The 18,118-nt window shown below is 37.7% G+C and overlaps 3 protein-coding genes across 4 annotated transcripts; 1 reads left to right on the top strand and 2 right to left on the bottom strand.

Moving 5' to 3' along the window:
• Positions 1-18: 18 nt before the first annotated feature.
• On the bottom strand, positions 19-9,323 carry LOC144643804 (BTB/POZ domain-containing protein 10-like). Of its 2 annotated transcripts, XR_013568979.1 has the most exons (9): positions 8,758-9,323; positions 6,538-6,634; positions 5,829-5,949; positions 5,219-5,316; positions 4,414-4,513; positions 3,602-3,712; positions 3,354-3,410; positions 1,820-2,871; positions 19-926 (listed from the first exon to the last, which is right to left on the bottom strand). XR_013568979.1 is itself a non-coding variant. In XM_078503156.1 (8 exons), exons 1-8 carry the CDS (start codon positions 9,132-9,134, stop codon positions 2,657-2,659), a joined length of 1,176 nt encoding a protein of 391 aa, XP_078359282.1. In that variant the 5' UTR covers positions 9,135-9,323; the 3' UTR covers positions 19-2,656. The 2 variants fall into 2 exon arrangements, 1 of the variants encoding a protein (XP_078359282.1); XM_078503156.1 differs by having other exon boundaries at positions 19-2,871.
• A 1,277-nt stretch (positions 9,324-10,600) lies between these two features.
• Positions 10,601-12,196, top strand: LOC144643806 (dnaJ homolog subfamily B member 2-like). Its single transcript, XM_078503160.1, has one exon. The coding sequence runs from the start codon at positions 10,718-10,720 to the stop codon at positions 11,441-11,443; it is 726 nt and encodes a 241-aa protein (XP_078359286.1). The 5' UTR covers positions 10,601-10,717; the 3' UTR covers positions 11,444-12,196.
• Positions 12,197-12,406: 210 nt separating this feature from the next.
• LOC144643805 (uncharacterized) lies at positions 12,407-17,871 on the bottom strand. The gene is made up of 7 exons (XM_078503157.1): positions 17,517-17,871; positions 17,234-17,352; positions 16,819-16,888; positions 16,566-16,676; positions 14,342-14,530; positions 14,078-14,188; positions 12,407-13,548 (listed from the first exon to the last, which is right to left on the bottom strand). The coding sequence occupies exons 1-7, from the start codon at positions 17,688-17,690 to the stop codon at positions 13,366-13,368; spliced, it is 957 nt and encodes a 318-aa protein (XP_078359283.1). The 5' UTR covers positions 17,691-17,871; the 3' UTR covers positions 12,407-13,365.
• Positions 17,872-18,118: the final 247 nt, after the last annotated feature.

Below are 18,118 nucleotides of genomic sequence, written 5' to 3'. Positions count from 1 at the left end.
CCACCAACAACAACAAACACAGCAACAGGAGCTTTTTATTAAAATCAATCTCTCTCAATATAACTATAGCAAAATTTCTCACACTAAGCTTGATTTTATTTCTACGGGCCTTAATATTAAAATATTAAATTTTCACGGTACGGACAATACGGATGGCAAAATCCGGAAACATCTTCTCTGCGTCTACACTTTAACCTTAGAAAGGCGTCCAAAGACGTCATAAAACTGAATCTAAATATTTTGAGTTAAACTACTGTTTTTTCAACCAATTGATACCGGCTACAGCCGCCTATCCTTTTGTTTATGAGATCATTAACAGCAAGCGTATAAATCACATCAAGAAATTAAAAGACTGTTCTGGCAATTTGGTCCCATTATTTACAGTTCAAAGGCTAGTTTCTATCCACCCGCTGACACACTGTACGACATCACACCTGTGACTTCAAGTCATCCCCAGTCCTCCAGCTTGGGCAGGTACGGAGACATGTCCATGTATGATATGGATGGTGGAGATAGGTCTTATTATAACCCGCTTCTGGGACCAGCAGTTCCACCGCCATCATCAGGACTACGACAAACTTACAGCGCAATGAGCGAACTTGATTATTCTAGCGACGATTAATTAGGCGTCACCATTTGAGATTCTAACAGTGGAGAATGAACCTTTTACACTTATAAATCTTGGTATGAAACCTAACTAATATAACTTTCAAATAATTACTTTTTTAATACACAAATGCATTACTGTTGCTACTTTGATCTGGGTGCCTAAATTATTCCCGTTGTATTGAGGTCAGCGGTATAACCTATGCATTGTAAGCTCTCTCCGTAGTCCTACTGGATGCAGTTACCTTGGCCAAAGAGCGAATGATTTTAATTAATAATATTTTTTAACCTTTAAGCCCTATGTCTGCATGGAGAATCTCCTCACAGGAGTTCAGTGCCGTAGCAAGGGTAAAATAAGTGGGGGGGCACGCGAGTGCCGGAGGTACGAGCCGCTAGGGGGGTCTGGGGGCATGCCCCCAAGAAAATTTTGAAATCTAGAGGCTTGGTAATGCTATTTCCAGCATTCTCCAAGAGCTATTTGTGATACAGTAAAAACCCGCGTGTAAGAACCTAGGCATTTAAGAACCTTCTGGCAGAAATTTGCTTTTATAATACCCCAAAATATAAGAACCTGTTTAGCCAAACAAATTCCTACAGGTTCTTACATGTAGGGTTTAACTATTTAATTTATATATATTTTTTACCAAAAACCAGAAAGATGATGTTACTGGGGTATATACAGTATGTTGTTGGTCTTTTGGCAACATGGGTACATTAATAAATATTTATAATGAATAACAGACCAGATTTTATACTATTCTCTGATAATCAACAACAATGTCTACTCTGTAGAAATTAAGAACCTGATTAAGAACCTACTTAGCCTTAACTGTCAATAAGTACCCCATAATACAAGAACCTGTTTTGCCAAACTCTAAAAAAGTAGGTTCTTACACGCGGGTTTTTACTGTATACGCATATCGCGAATTTGAGACATTTTTTAGACATTTTGACATTTTTGAGACATTTTTTCACATTGTTGTCACGATTTCTGGTTTGTTTTAGTTTTTGGCTGTTTAATATTGTTGTGCATCACCCTACGTACGTTAAAAAATGAAAAGAAGTACAAATGTTATTGTTTCAAACCACTCGGGAGATAAAATTTTATTTTCAACATAAGTTTCTACCATTTTATACAGGTCTGTTTTTACTTTTTAGGAAAAAAACTGGGGGGGGGGGGGGCACGGGCCCCCCCGGCCCCTCCCCTTGCTACGGCACTGGAGTTCGACTATCTGTAAGTATTAGTCGGAATAATTTCATGCAATATTATTAGAGCGGTTTTCACTTGAGTGTCGAAAGTAATTCGCGTTTGTAAAAATCTCGCGCCACTTTCTCAACCAATCAAAACTAGAATCAGAACTAATCGTTTCTCGCTCGCACACGTTTTTCCGCGCTTCGTGCCGACTACATGTATATATATTTGCTTCGCGTTTTGATTGGTTCATTGGATTGTCTATGTCCTTTGAGATTGGCCAGAGTCATTACTCTGCTTTTGGTTTTTCGACACTAAATTGAAAATTGTTATACCATAAAAAGTACTTGGTCTAAGGTCGTGACATCACTAAGAAACTTTTAAAAGTACGCGATTTTATTTGTTTAACCTGCTTGAAAAACGTCCACTGGCAAAAAGGTTGCACCCTTATTGCATTAAACACCTGCGATATGGCTATTTTAAAGCGTTAGCCCGTCAATAAATACTTCGTTAATTTTGCGTCTCTCTTTGCGTCACAACACAAGTGCAAACTTTTACCTGTTCAAACTTTGCCAATCTCTGAACTCCCACAAATAATCTTTTCTTGCCAGTAATGATAATGCGAAGAAAATGCCACAAGATTTTCTACTCGCGATGGGAGTTTAGTGTCTTTAATGTTAAGGAAAAAAATATTTTGAATATTTATGATGTCACGCTACCACCTTAATCCACGTTAGTGTTCAGTTCCTCAATTCTTGTGACCACAAACCGGACTTTCAGTCATATTTGAGGAGAAATAAGCTGTTGGTGACCACTAACAGCCATATATGGTATAATCCCTTTGTTTGCTTGGGATCATCATTCGATGTCTTCAGGATCTGCACCCAGTATGGCCGCGGGGGGATGAGGACCAGCGCCAGCTGCTGCCAAGGCGGCAGGCTCATCTACAGCCTCCACCAGGCCAGGAGTGCCTGTCTTGGTCTTGACGCACTGGAAATCAACATGGCGGCTCTTGCTTTCTTCCTTCTCCCATGACATGCGCACAAAAGGTCGCTGAACATAGTTGTAGATTACTAGATGGGAATGAAAGTACATCAGGGAGTAAATGCTGAGAAATGTTGCGATTAAAAGTGTAAGAATCATGTTTAGTATCTTGGCTCTTTTGTAAAGCAAAGAAATGTGCGTAAATATATACAGAAAGTACAATGGCAATTTTACCAGCATTGCAAACAATTGTTGCCAGATGTTTTCTTCATTCATTGATTCATTCTGAGCATTACCGAAACTGAATAGGGGAGCACATGAGGCGAAGACAAAGTATTTTGAGTGCATTGGGACTAAAACCCAAAGGCAGAACCTCTGGATTAGATCACCATTACTCTGCCGACTGAGTACTAGACCAGACGAGAGCAAGTCGTTATTAACTAAAGGCAGTAATTCATGGCAAGGTAGAAATGAAAGGTACAATTTGCAATGCACTGTAAGTTATTTTTTAAGCTGAATATAATTGGAGAATTAACTCTATGCAGAACAGATGCTATTAAACTCCTCTTACCCTCAGGTCTCCCTCCATTAGGCCTCTGTTTTATCTTCTCCTTGTGAGTTGGGTAACCTGTATGAAACATCAAGTACAAATATCAGGAACAAGCTCCTTTTCAAATTTGCAAAGACAACTTAACTCTGATATTATTTCTCGTGTCAAGAAAACTGCTGCATCTTCCTGAGCAAACTCATGTAATGTTCAGTCCTTACCATAACCGACAACAAGTCAGATAAAATCATGTACTTTCTAATTAGAATTACCTTCTATTCCTAGTCTTATCTTCTTGAGGCCTCTTTCCTTCAGCACTTCTTTAGCTACGTCACGGTTTTCAAAGTACTTGAAGAACCGGTACAAAGATGTAGAATAAACGACTAAAACACAAAAGGAAATGGCAATGCATTAACATACATGTACCGATTGATGACAAAGCACTACCATCAGCTGCACTGTTATTCAGTCTACAGTAAGATATATCTGACAGTCAAGCATGAAAATTTCCACGTCACACTAAACTAGAACTGCATAGTGGCCGTAAATTGATGACAAATGCATGCAGAAAACAAGGTAGTCAAAGTAGAGACACCAGGGATGTCGCTAAAGGGTTGGCTGTCGGCTAATTTCACCAGCTACAAGAGAACTTAAATCCAGCTGAAATTTGACATAAAGACAAGGACTAAGGTAAACTATTAGTTCTGAACATCAAGGTCAGAAAAGCCAGCTAAGTGTTTTCTTAGCTACACCCTTGGACACTGCATAGAATCCAACAGTGATCTGTACAGTGGTAAGTCTGGAATTCAACAGTATGAAATGAGACACTGCCTTTTGTAAATTTGAACTTCAATGATCACTTTATCAGTACAAAATAATACCCTTTACCCTCATAGTGCCTCTCTCCAAATGGTACTGGCAAATTAATGATGGGGGGAAGCCTGGTGATGGACAAGCATCCCATCCGGAGGGGGGGGGGTGGGGAGGGGAGAAATACTTAGAACTAGTTGCTGCATGCCACAAAAACTGGGATAAGCTCCGGCAGTAGTAGGGGCCACGAGGCTAGAACACTGTCTTTACTTACTGTGCGTATATTCCTCCCCCATGCTTGGAGGATATTCCTCGTCCCAGTCCACCACATCATCATCAGTAAGAATAACTATCTGGCACTCACGGTCACCTTTCTATAATTAAATCAATTCATAACATTACAACGGACTGTTAGTTGGTAATTGTTTTGGAACTGGTAATATCCTTGACACCCTTAATTAATACTATTAATTTATCCATGTTTAATTTTACAACAGGCAATGGTCATTTTGTAAGTTCCAAAAAAAGTTTTATTTTCATCTCATACAGCAGGGCTCTGTTGATCAGGCCACCAACAGGCCACAAAAAAAGTCTGGTCTTATTAAAGGGACTGTGTCTTGAATACTAGCCAAATTTAGGCATTGGAAATGAGCATCAAATTCGGTGAAATTTAAAAATAACCTACAGTGAAGGAACATTTTAATAACACAGCAAATACATTTAACAAAGTAAGGATGGCCAAAAGTGACGAAGATTGATTGGAGATTCCGATATGGGTTTTTGAAATAATTATTGTTGAGCTGAATTGTTTTCAAAGTTTATCTTGTTTGCTTGTAACTTTAAATTATAACGCCTGGGAGACACATATGGTTGCAGTGAAGCTATGGTTTTGTCATTTAGATCCAAGTTACAGTGTATTTCTTTGCAAATATAAAATTTCATAGCGAATATTTGGCAAAACTTAAAAAAATAAACTTAACAGACGTGACACAGTCCCTTTAATGGGGTGTAAAAGGACAGGTTAAGTGTCACTTTATAGTAGGTAAGGTTTAACAGTGCACAAGAAATTTCTACTGTACCTTAGCAGAAGACACCATCACAGGAAGAATGTACTTCTCTACAAAGTACTGGAATTGATTTTTGGCACCATCATTTGATAGTTCATGAAGAAGATCCCCTGCAAAACACAATATTTAATTTTATAATTAAATATGAAACAATAAAAAAAACACAGTGATACAATGAGCAGCAACCAAACGGGAATTTGAATGATCACTGCTCTGCAAGGTACATGTAGCTGTTGAAGTAGCTTCAACATTAAACGCAGGGAAAAAAGTTACCAATGATTGATAATAATAATAATGATAATGGTGTTTATTGATTCAAAAGATAAAAATACCTATCTTGTGTTACAAGCAATAAAAATTAACACAATTTACAAGATTAAAAAAGTTCTAACTGAATATAAATTTACTACTTAATTAGTCAAAAATCTCTGTGACCTTGTTATTCTAAAGCTAGGTTATATCCAAAAATTAAACGATTAACGAAAGTACTTTTAAAACGCTCACTTTTTTACTTGCCACTTTTTTTTTATTAATTTAAGTAAATTCTCGACTGATGATTGTGAGACTTGAAACTAATTAGAAATTAAATATAATTAATAGTTATATTGTCAGTATTACTTACTTAAATTCTGACATCTGACAACTTGAGCATTAAATGGTATGAGAAGGTAGTCACAGGCTTCTCTCAGTTCTGGGATTTGTACACTCGGTGGACAGTTGATAAGACCAGTCTTGTAGTAATCCTGCAAAAGATTTACTTATGGTCAACCACAGGAAATATTCATATCACCCCAAGGTAGGTAAGATGTTTATTTTGTTTTATTTTACTTTAATTGTAATTTCAAAAGTGTTACATTTTGTGATATTGTATTTTGGTACACAAACCCACACACTTATCATAAAGAGTAGGGCATGGAGTTCCTGAGTGTGTACTGTCAAAATGCTTGGAGATATTAGCTGTACAAGCTACTCCGAAATCCAAGGGTAAAAAAAAACATGATGATGACGATGATGACACCATCTCCATGGGAATACTAATAAATAATTGTCTTTCTTGTTTAAATTTTTTGAATGAGGGGAAGGGAATCAACCAAAAACCTTCCATGGGAGGGGTATAAACATTTTCGGGAACAACACTCAGTCTCCTTCTCCATGAAGTTCTGTCTGAAACTGCTGTAGGAATCATTATGGGAGTGGAGGTGCAAGAAGCACTGCTGCAGTCATAAACACTCTATGTACAACCTTATTTTATATTGACTTGACAGAGAATGACAAAAAAAATCCAGATAATTGAAAACAAATAGCAATAAGTTTAGTAATGTAGTTCTTACCAGTATACATTTGAAGACATTTGCAGAGATACCTCTTGCTACTTCATATTCCCCTTTTTCATTTCTTGTAGTGTATTCCATCGTTGAGCCAAACATTCTGGAATGAACATGTACATGTTACAGTCACATAGTCCATAACATGAATATATTTCAGGATAAAGGCTGAGTACAAAGTACATGTATCAACAGGTCTGTCATTAGTATCTGGAAACTGGCTAAGATAATCTGCTACTACAGAAGAAGAAGGAAGGCTGGCAACTTAAAATTTAAACTGACCAAACAGCATGTCACTTGATATTCCTCAGATTTGTCTGCATCACATGACGTGTTTAAACCAACTGCGTGCGCCAAATATATTTGATGGATTATAACAGTCGATACAGTGGAACCTCGATTTAATTAACCTCTAGTCAACGGTATGACAAACGATATTCTTTAGCCCAGCCAAAGTTACAGTAAAATGTATGGAAAAGGACCTGGATATATACGAAATCCTCGTTGTAAGGAACAAATTGCGGAAGCCCAAACGTATGTACCCCAATATAATGAATTATTAAACATGTGACAAAAGATGGATGAAGAAGAGACCAACAAGGATGAAAATACTTAAATCCTGTAACAAGGAACGAGGTTGGTTTTTCTGCAAATTCATTATATCAAGATTTTCGTTATGAGAACCCTCGATATAACAAACAAATTTCCCCAGTCCCTTGGCTCTTCGTTACCGGTAAATCAAGGTTTCACTGTATATTGGTTGCTTTATTCACTATTGACCAAGACATAACAACAGATAGTCTACCAATAATCGGTCAAGTATCCGTCGACAGACGACCGCCATATCTGCCCATATATGCATTGTATTGACCAAGATCTCACCGATAATATTTTAGATAGTATTGGTTGACGATACCAAGAAACCTTTTTTAAAGCAATGTTGAGGCTAAATAAATAATCAAATTCAAATAAACCTATCAATACTGTCTATTGATAGAATTTTACACTTGTTTATCCCAATATTTGGGTTGATAGGCCACCGACAAAATCACAGTCGACACTTCAACAAACACTAGGGGTTGACTTTCGGTCGATAGACAACAATCACATTGGTCGGGTCGGGTATCAGTTGACTATCGGTCATCATGTCGGTCAAATCTTGGTTGATTTGGCGACTGATATATCAATAATAATAATAATAATTTAAAAATTTATATATAGCGCTTTTTACATGTGCTGATCAAAAGCACTTTACAGTAATTTCATTAAAAACAATAAAAAGAATACATATACATAAAACAACTAAAACCTAAAGATAAAATACGGTAAAAATTTAAAAAGATACATTAAAATGCTGATCTAAATAAAAATGTCTTAAATTTACTTTTAAAAACACCAAGTGTCGTATAAATAAGACGCAGGTCGGCCGGCAAACTGTTCCATAAAGCCGGTGCCGATGAAATGAAGGACCTGCCGCCAAGTGTAGGGCGCATTGTCTCCCGTAGAACTTCTAATAATAGGCTACTATTTGAGCATAGCGACTATGAGCTCGCTTGCTTAACTTTCACCAAATCACTAAGATATGATGGTGCAAGACCATAAATTGATTTTAAGGTAAGAATTAAAATCTTAAACTTAATTTGATGAGCAATGGGAAGCCAATGAAGCTCGTAGAGGGCTGGAGTTATATGTGAGTACTTTGGTATGTCCATAATTAGTCTTGCAGCAGCATTTTGAACACGCTGTAGTTTGGAAATTTGAAGATTTGGCAGTCCATACATTAACTATTATCAACTGATACATGTATGTCAACCATTGTAGTGATCAAGACCCCCTATACGATACATGATCCAACAGCCATCCCATTCAGTAAATAAGCCTGCACTGAGTGCATGATCAGCAGGACCCGAATTACATAATTGTAAAAAAGTATTGTGCTATAATTAGAATATTATTTTGCATGCACTTATCTTCCTAAAACTACACAAAGCAATTTGAATTCAATTTTTTACATATTGAAAAATACCTAAAACAAGGCGTCAAATATCAGTATAAAGAAATAAAGTCGCATAAACTGTATCTTGATCTCCACATTCCAAATTTTGTATAAGTGAATGTATTCTAACTGATTTCAGTAACATGTGAAAGGGGAAGGAAAAAGTGAGAGAGCAAAGTGAAGTCTTACCACAAAATTCAAATGATTTCAACTAAAGAACAGTAACCTACCTTCCTAACATAGTGTTCGGATGAGCCGTGAACAGCGATTTTTCGACGACAAAACGTGTATCGTCGACTACTAGCGTAATTTTTTCAGCATAATCACCGACTTGAGCATTTCTCGGTAAGACTTGTGTCACAATTTTGTTTCGTTGCTTTTGAATGATGGGAGGGGAGTGAGCGCCCTTTCGCAGCATATGATCCATTCTGTTTCTCGTTGTAGTCCTCTGTGGTTCTGAATAACTTCTTGAAAGATGCCTAGGGAAATCTCGAGGCGGAATATCTAAAGGAACGTAAGCGTTTAACTCTTCTAGCTCACTGTCTGTGGAGTCATCCTGCTCGACTCCACGATCATCGCCATTTTCTTCTGGGTTGCTGTTTTCCATCGATTTGAACACGAACCGCTTTCATTAGATAACACACAAGTGTCACAGCTTCAACAAACGAAATGTTCTGAGTTTCATAAGTGGACAATGGGCTAGAAACGCCACTGAAATCGACCAGATAGACGTTTCAAAACCACGAATTCGATGTATTTCCTTTCGTCTCAGGAAACAAACAGGGCCCTTTTTTGTGAACATTGCCTGTTGATGCAAAATGATGCACCTGAACAGTGACAATGCAAGGGAGGAGTGGGAAAGGAAAATTGTTAGCATTACCTCGAGAACTGCCCGTGTTGTTGTTAACCTGGTGTAAAATAGAGGTTTTTTCACGGGAAAAAATATTTGCCATAAAACGATAAACCAAAGCAATATGTATACAATATAAACTACATTATACATTTTGTCTTGGAGCAAACGAATTTTTTTTTGAAAACCCAAAAAGCGACGAAACAATAATTCCTGTCGACTGGTAATCGATGAAAGACCTAACTTGGAATTCGTATCCCGTTCTGCAGAACAAATGAAGTAGAAAGTAGGAAATCCTTAAAGAAGCTTAACATGTACACCAAATGGAGGTTTAACTTCTTCATAATGTGGCAAACACGCAAGACGGAATCAATCTACAAGTTAAAAGACAAAATCACACACCCGTCACACGTCATCTACACAGGCAAGTGTAATTGTGGAGTAACATACATTGGCGAAACAGCACGCAACCTCGAGGTTCGTGTTAACGAACATTCAGATGTAAATAAGCAGTCAGAGCCAGCCAAGCACATCAGAAAACACCCTAATCACAAGTTCACGTGGAATGTTTTAACCACTGCCCACTCATGGTTAAAAAGAAGAATAAAAGAAGCATTCTACATTGCACGCTACCACCTTAAACAAAGTGCAATCACTGGACCTCACCTTGTTCCCAATGGGAACAGGTACCACATAACTGGTGTTATCTGAACTATAAGAACGATGAGTGTATGCAGATTTTTTCACTCTGATGATGATCGAACAGATCGAAAACGTTTAGTATCAATTTTAATGTCAGCTTTTACCTTAAGTTTTATTTTTAAAGTCAAACTGGTTCCCGGAAATAGTTATGTTCTGCGCTATTATCATTTTTTTTAAAAAAAAATCATGTTAATTGGGTATGAAATTAATAAAAATTATTCTATTATATTCTTTTCTATACCACCCTGCTATACGGCGGGTACATGTATATGTGCCTATCCAGGCCTGTGGTGGGGCGTTTTAAAAAGTGCGAAAATTATTTAGTGGATGTTGTAGTATTGAGGAAAAAAATTCAAATAAAAACATCCTTTGCAAATCCGGTCTAAGATGGGTCGCAAATTTGAGTTCTTTTAGGAACGAGATGGTACCCAGGGGGTTCCCACCCACCCTCTGCTCCCACGGTAAAAATATTGCATAAATCGGCGACACAAAGCTGAATGACGTCACACACCACTTGAGTACATATCCTTCGAGCTTCACCACGGGGATAAAGCGATATTTGCCATCTCGTTATAATTTTGTTTACAGTTGGTTATGCTCCGAGTAATGTGAGTTTCATCACGTAGCTTTTTTCCACAATGTCGGACGACTATTATGAAATATTAGGAGTTCCAAGAACAGCAACAGAAGACGACATAAGGAAAGGCTATCGACGACAGGCGTTACGATGGCACCCGGACAAAAACCCCGACAACAAAGAACAGGCCGAGGAAAGATTCAAGCTCGTTTCCGAGGCATACGAGGTTCTGTCTAAGAAGGATAAACGCGAAATATACGACAGATATGGCAAAGAAGGACTCTCGGCCAGTCCGAGAAGCGAAGGAGGAGAATTTGCCGCAAACTTCGAAACGTTTCCTTCGCAGGCCTTCCGCAACCCGGAAGACGTTTTCAGGGAATTCTTTGGTACCACTTCTTTTAACGATGTTTTCAACATGGCCTTCCAAACTTTTGGCGCCTTTCACGATTTCACTAACACAGAAAACACATCGAGAAGGCCAAACAGAAGACGGAATACAGATTTCTTCCACGACACTTTTGACGAGGATCCGTTCTCAAACACTTTCGCTTTCGATAACAGATTTGCCGAGGATTTGCTTGCTGACTTCCACGGAGATCAAGACGCGTATGTCCCAAGGCACAGAAGACAACGACATCACCGACGAAACCGTAGCCCTGAGAGGGCACCTCAGAACAACTTGTACGATCCTTTTGCCAGTTTTGGCGACTTTGATAGGATGTTCGATCAAATGGCGGATATGGAGAGGCATATGATGTCGACTATGCAACGTGTCTTTGGGTGGTAAACCTTGAGCTTATCGCTTATAAAACAAGGACAAACGCTGGTACACACATAATATGTTAAGGAAGACCATTCTTTGTGTTATACAAATTTGGAAGTAGGTTACAGTTTTAAAAGAGCTTTTTTCCTGGACTGCCAAGAGACAAGGTAAAATAAGGAGATATTTGGAGAACAGGGCAATTTCTCCAGGGATCCCCCAGAAACCCTCTGTTTAGTAAAGTGGGGAATGCCTGATTCCTTTTATAGCGCAAGCCTGCAGGGAATCATGGTAGTTGTATTCATCATTGCTGAGTTTCGCACATGGTTTTATGAATACAACTACCATGATTCCCTGCAGGCATGCGCCATAGAGGGAATCGGGCAATTAAAAAATAAGTTTGACAAGTTTCTTTGTATCAGCCTGGTTGGACATTTTGACTGGTGTTACCAGAGTGACTAATTAGTAAATTAGAGCTCAAGATTCTATTGATTACAAATCCTTGGCAAGGGATAAAGCCCTAAATGAACTATTAAAGTCAATAGAATGCAAGAGCAGTGGTGGTTCCAGGGCACCTGTTATATTTTAAGCATGGTTTGAAGGGAGATCAGATCTCAATTGGTAATTGTCTTTAGTAGAAACGTGTTCTATTGAAAATCCATTGTTTTCTATTCGGTAGAACAAAATTGTGCAGTGTGTTTCCTTTAATTTTTCTTGATTTTTTGCCTTACAGAACGTAAAATTGTAGGTTTTGGACTGCAATTCTTTAGAGTTTCTACTTATAAACAATTAGACTACTGGTCCTTATTTTCTATGAGTGACAATCAATTAAGCTGTGTCTTGTTGACTATTTGCTTATAGAGACTGATGTTATTTGTTAATTAGAACCTGAACGCCTGTAGACATGATTTTCAGAAACTTGAGATATATATAGCAAAAGGTTAAAGCCTACAAACATGGTCAAAACTTTGAATGATGACGATGCAACCCTGATGAATAATATTATTTTAATGATTTATACACATATTTTGATTACACTAATTTTGCCCTTGTTGGATGACCCCTTAATAAAAAGAAAACTTTTAAAATTTTAGACAGTTCTTTCTGTTACTGTGTGAATCATCTGAAAAAAGAATGAACACTGTAATAATTTATTTTACTCTGACCTGTCTATCAGAAATTAGTAAAACTCAGCTGTGTTCTGATGGAAATCCGCGAATCTGATTGGTTCTCCCACTGATTTCTATTTGCCGATAGAAAACAGTCGCGCGCTCGCGTAGCTCTTTAAGCGGTAAATTTTATTGATTTTTGTCTTCAAAGTGCACAATATTGTAGGTTTTGGACTGCAATCATTTAGAGTTTCTACTAAAACAATTAGACTACTCGCCCTCGTTTTCTATGAGCGATAGTCAACTCGGCTGCGCCTCGTTGACTATTTGCTCATAGAAAACTTGGGCTCGTAGTCTAATTGTTAAATAAAATAATTAGTGGTAAATCAAACAAGAGGATAATCACCATAATTTTGTCTGATTGTTTTTTTTTTCTTCCAATACATCCCTGCTACAAATAATTTTTAGCATTTCATGCTTTTCTTATTTACCGACAAAATCTCTCAATTTTTGGTCCCGATTTTTTTGGTTAGAAAAAATGGTCTAACAAAAATTTCCCATGTAAGAAATTCGCCTTGTGTATGGGAAAGCACTGTGGACCTTAAAAAGGATTTCATGAGCATACAACCCATGTAAACCTCGCCTTCTAATGATACAAGGTCTAGATAATACAGACGAAATGGACCAATTTTGATCTAACATGGCACCGTGACTTTTCACTCCTTAACCTTGATGTGAATCTATTGGCATGTAAAAAAAAGGGAAGCTTTTTGCGTCTTAGGTGGCAGCTACTTTATCAGACAAGGTATTGTGCCCAGTAGTATTGTTTATCAGTTCTAATCAGAAGCTGAAAGAGCCACTCATGACTTGAGAGACATATTTGCCGCATTTGATTGGCGGATACTTGTTTGAGCCATCCAGACAAGTAATCTTTGCTTTCCAATCAGGATCATAAAAGAATGCAACAGAGCGTCTTGGTGTACGTCGCTTGAGTTCCTCTTCAGGGATGATGACTCTGTGAACCTGCAGGAAATTTTAAAATGAAAAAAGCCAAGTTTAGTCAGAAGGCAGCTAATGCTTGGACAGTGGGATCAGTTATTTACATAATATGTACAGAAGCTGGGAGAAGGAAAAGCTATTTGAACAGTACATGTATCGATTTTTCATTGCAACACATACTACTTACAGCACCATAGGTACACCACTTGCAATACAATAACACTAATTACAATACAGCTACACTACTGCAATTCATTTATTTCTTTCTTTCTATGCTAATAGCATGAATACATGCTTATAAAAGACAAGAACTATCGCACTACTTACAAATTGTACATTTTTATAATTTTAAAACAACATACTTTAAAATATAACCTTAACTTATTAATGAAAATAATAACAATAATAATAATAACTATTATTATATATTATTATTGTTATTATTATGATTATTATTATTATTATTATTTATTATTATTATTATTATTATTATTAGCATTAGCATTTATAACATTTTTCAATGTTAGCCAGCTTCAGCTACATTGATATTTACCGTGGAAACCAACTTATCTGCAGTCCATCTTTGCATCAAGTCGGCAATGTTGACAAGTATTGTTCCCTGAATAGGTGTGGCTGGAACAAATTTCTTCTCCCTATTGACAACCTGGATGATTGAAAAAGAACTATTATAAAACAAAAAATATGATTGAAGCAACTGTAAGCAAAGGTGCTACATTTTCCATAAAGATTGCAGATGGCCAAAATTCTGCCACTGCTCAAAATGGCTACATGTTAAAAATTCATCTGTTCCAGTGACCTCAAGACCTCCTGCATCATCTTGAAACAAGAGAGTTATTCCACCAAAATCTGTGTGCTCTCCACATCGTATCTGCCCTGGCTTGATTCGTTCAATATCAGTTATTCTGGGGTAATAGTTGAAGCGCAAAAGTGCTGTGCCTTTTGTGGTACCAACATCTTGATAATAACTCTTAAAGACATCTGCAGGCTAAAGGAAAAGTGTTGACGGCTATTAGAAAAGTGGATCAACTAAAAGAGGAACTGTTAACCCAGAGGAGAGTACTCCCCCCCCCCCACCTCTCACTTTCTTAATTGATATGATGAATATCCTTGATGCATAATCTGCTCCCTAACCCGGTGGGGGTACCCAAAAACGTTTTATATGGGGAGGCCCCCCCCCCAAGTTCTAACCCCTTACCCAAGGTTTACATACCATTTTGACAGAAATTGAACCCTTTTTACCGAATGGTAATGAAGGTGTAGTGATCATTCTCGACGTCACGTGTTTCCCTCACGGACTCACTCACTCACTCCATTCCGATATTAAACCGCAATTAATTCATGCATTTAACAGTAAACGTGCTGACAGAAAGGTTCTTAAAAACGCCATTCAGTACATGTCAATCAAAAACAAATTATTCTCCAACCTCGTTTCTAGGGTCTCTCTCTTTCACAAGGTTGAATTTTTACAAAACAAATTAAGGTGATAAAAGAGAATAGAATTCGCTCAACGAAGCCTCAGAGCATACGCTATCAATGACCCGTTGCGTAAGAAAACATTCCAAGGCAAATGAAGTGAGATTGTGGCATTACTGATAGCAGCTATAAGGTACATGCAGTTACGCTTGCCTTTTGATGTGTTTAGTAAACACGACATTCATGGCACGCTTTTGTTTCGCGTCACGTCATCTCGTGTCACGTCATCCGTTTTTCATCTTTTTGAGTCGTGCAGAAACGCACACTGATCTTTCTCTCACATTTTATTCGCTTCTCAAAATAACTCTGTACGTGCTGACAGAAAAGTAAACATATTCACAAAACAAATTTACTAAATGGTAAAAAGGATCAAATGTTACACTAAAATATTTTGAAATCGCGCTACGAAACCTGAGAGCACGGACCATCAATTAGGCATCAATAGATTGTGCTAGTAAATTCAAGAAAAGTTGCTTCACAATATACCCAAAAGTTGCTCAAATATCAAAAAGTTGCCACCAAAATTTAGAAAAGTTGCTTGCTCTCTAGAGTCGTTTTGTTTTAGATAAATACTCAAAACGTGTTTGTTTGATGTTCCCATTTAAACATTTTCTTACAATCATTAAAAGAGGCCAAAAAGCCATATATTGTTATGCTGTGTGCTGCTCACTAGTATTTAAAAGCAAAATTGTTTTTTTTTTTTTTAATTAAAAAAAAAATTGAAAAAATCAGTTTTGATAAAACCAGTTTTACTAGAATCCTTCGAAATAAAACGACCTTTTCAGTATGGTTTGCATTGGATCGGTTTGATTTTATTTGTTGCTCAAAAGTTGCCAAGGAAAGCAAAAGTTGCCCTGGGTTGCTGGTACTACAAAAAGTTGCTCAAAACACTAAAAGTTGCTCAAAAGTTGCCGAGCACAATCTATTTATGCCTACCATCAATGTCGCAACTTCCATGGAAAAATTAAACATTCAAAGGCAAACAAAGTGAGATTGTGTTACATGTTTGGACGCTTATGTGAAAAAGACCTATCAATGACCCCAGAAAACATTCAAAGGCAAATTGGTAAGTGAGATTGTGACATTATTGATGGCAGCTATAAGCTACATGCAGTTACGCTTAAATTATAAAAAATATTATTGCGCTTGCCGTGTGACGTGTTTTAGTTAACACGACATCCACAGCACGTTTTTGTTTCGTGTCACGTCATCTCATGTCACGTTATTATTGAACACTAGTAATAAAGTGAAATTGCGTTACATTATTGGATTTCATCGAATTACCATGAGGTTGCTCGAAGAGCCTTTGATTGTATACCTTGTATACCAGTTCCATACCCTTCCGTAGACCTAAACTTGTGAAATCCCTACCCTCTTATATACCTGAAGCCTGAAAAAGATACCCCTTACTCCCGGAACCTCCCTGTATAGGCCATTATAGAGAGTACCCCCCCCCCCCCCCCATCCCTAACTTGACCTAGTTGTGTTGATTTGGTTTTAAATACATGTAGTTTCGTTTTTAAAAAGGTTTATGTTTTTACACTTACCAGTCCTAAGCCAATAGCCATGGCACATAAAACTCTATCTCCAAGCATACTAAGTAGATCAAAGAGGCTCTTTACTACTGGTTGAAGTTTGGGTACTTCTGTGGGCCAGCGCTGCAAAAGAAGAGTTTCTGAAACTCAGTAAACTTACAGTAACTTGTGAACTCATTGCCTTATAACTAATCTGAAACTGAGTTCTGGCGATCTTAAGATCTATTAACGGATTTTAAGAAAGATAAATCAAGATATCACTTACAAATTTCTTGTCGTCAAAAGCTCCAATATCAAAGGACTCCTTTAGGTCACCTGGTTTTGTTGGATCAGTGCTGAAAATTGGAATAAGGAATTAATTCACAGCAAGCAAATTATCCATTACCCCCTGATTACAATCAAATCAGAAATCTGACTAGATGTTTTAATTATGGTCTTGCTGTCTTAAATTCACCTTTTGCCCTAAGATCGTATTTCTACACTATCCTAGTTGAGAAGGAGAAAGTCTCCTGGGCAGATTTTTGCTCTCAAATCTCCAGCGGCCTGGCTTCCCCCTCTTCACCCCTGCCTCTTTCAACTCAAGGAAGTAAAACTCTCCCTGGGGACTTCATGGTGGGGCTGAACCACCTACTGAACCTTGTTTACTTGTTGTTAGGTAACTTGTTGTTGCATCATCTTACATTTCTCTTTCCAAAGCTTCCCATCCATTAGCATCTAACTCGCCCTTTTTTGCATACTTTGACTTGACGTTTTTACTTAGCGTAAAAAAATTGTCCATAACTTCAAACGTTCCGTCGACCTGTAGAAACAAAGAAACACTGAGAATTATTTGTAACCTGTGAACTGGAAGTAACAAAACACCGATGTCACTATTCGACAAACGATGCTTTCCGACACATGTGATGCGTTTGCACATATCCATAAGCCCTGGCTTTAGCTAAACGCTTACTTAAGGTAATTCACCTTTTCTTGTGATATTCCATGATTCTTTAGGTAAACAAATCCAATAGTGCTGAACGCTTGGTAGATTTGTTTGGCGATTACTTGCACCACATCATCTGCAGGAGAAGGAAAAGTGTCGTGTTCCACACTCATGGCGGCAAAATCTACAACAGGTATCCCTGAAACGGTCTCCATTGGTTTAAATCAGAAAAACCAGAACTTTTCAAGACTATGATCAAAGAAAGAAACACCTGACTGCGTCTTCTTGATGGAGCAATGTGTCACGCTCAGCCCTGAGTCATGCACGCTATGTTTTTTATCCGCGAGGGAGGTATAGTCGGTATAATCACGCAACAAATTTTACTGGGTTTGCACGACTGAATGCTAAACAAAGAAGTTTTAGAATACTAAGTTTTAGAATAATTTAGAATACAGCGTAAGCATTTGGAATTTTCATGACTTGTTTTGCCTTGGTGCAGTTGGACAGAGTTGGAAAATGTTTTTTTTAGCCGGCAGTTCCATCCCTACTAGACCCTACTGGGTGCCACATTTGCATTGCAGAGGAAAAGGGAAAAAATAGACGTCAAGCCTTCTTTCTTAGGTCTTTCCATATCTAGAAATGG

This window comes from Oculina patagonica, chromosome 2 (genome assembly GCF_052425735.1).
Source record: "Oculina patagonica isolate OP01 chromosome 2, crgOcupat, whole genome shotgun sequence".
NCBI classification, from domain to species: domain Eukaryota; kingdom Metazoa; phylum Cnidaria; class Anthozoa; order Scleractinia; family Oculinidae; genus Oculina; species Oculina patagonica.
The sequence above is the reverse complement of the archived record's forward strand: the minus strand, read 5'-3'. Positions and strand labels throughout refer to the sequence as shown.

Excerpts from the sequence above, each read along its gene's own strand:
- LOC144643805 (XM_078503157.1), bottom strand. The coding sequence starts at position 17,690 with ATGGAGACCGTTTCAGGGATACCTGTTGTAGATTTTGCCGCCATGAGT. Across the intron at positions 17,353-17,516 it reads ATGGAATATCACAAGAAAAG|GTCGACGGAACGTTTGAAGT; the intron begins GTGAATTACCTT and ends TTGTTTCTACAG. Across the intron at positions 16,677-16,818 it reads CTTTTGACGACAAGAAATTT|CGCTGGCCCACAGAAGTACC; the intron begins GTAAGTGATATC and ends CTTCTTTTGCAG.
- LOC144643804 (XM_078503156.1), bottom strand. The coding sequence starts at position 9,134 with ATGGAAAACAGCAACCCAGAAGAAAATGGCGATGATCGTGGAGTCGAG. Across the intron at positions 6,635-8,757 it reads CCGAACACTATGTTAGGAAG|AATGTTTGGCTCAACGATGG; the intron begins GTAGGTTACTGT and ends TGTTCATTCCAG. Across the intron at positions 3,713-4,413 it reads GGGGGAGGAATATACGCACA|TCGTTTATTCTACATCTTTG; the intron begins GTAAGTAAAGAC and ends TTTGTGTTTTAG.
- LOC144643806 (XM_078503160.1), top strand. The coding sequence starts at position 10,718 with ATGTCGGACGACTATTATGAAATATTAGGAGTTCCAAGAACAGCAACA.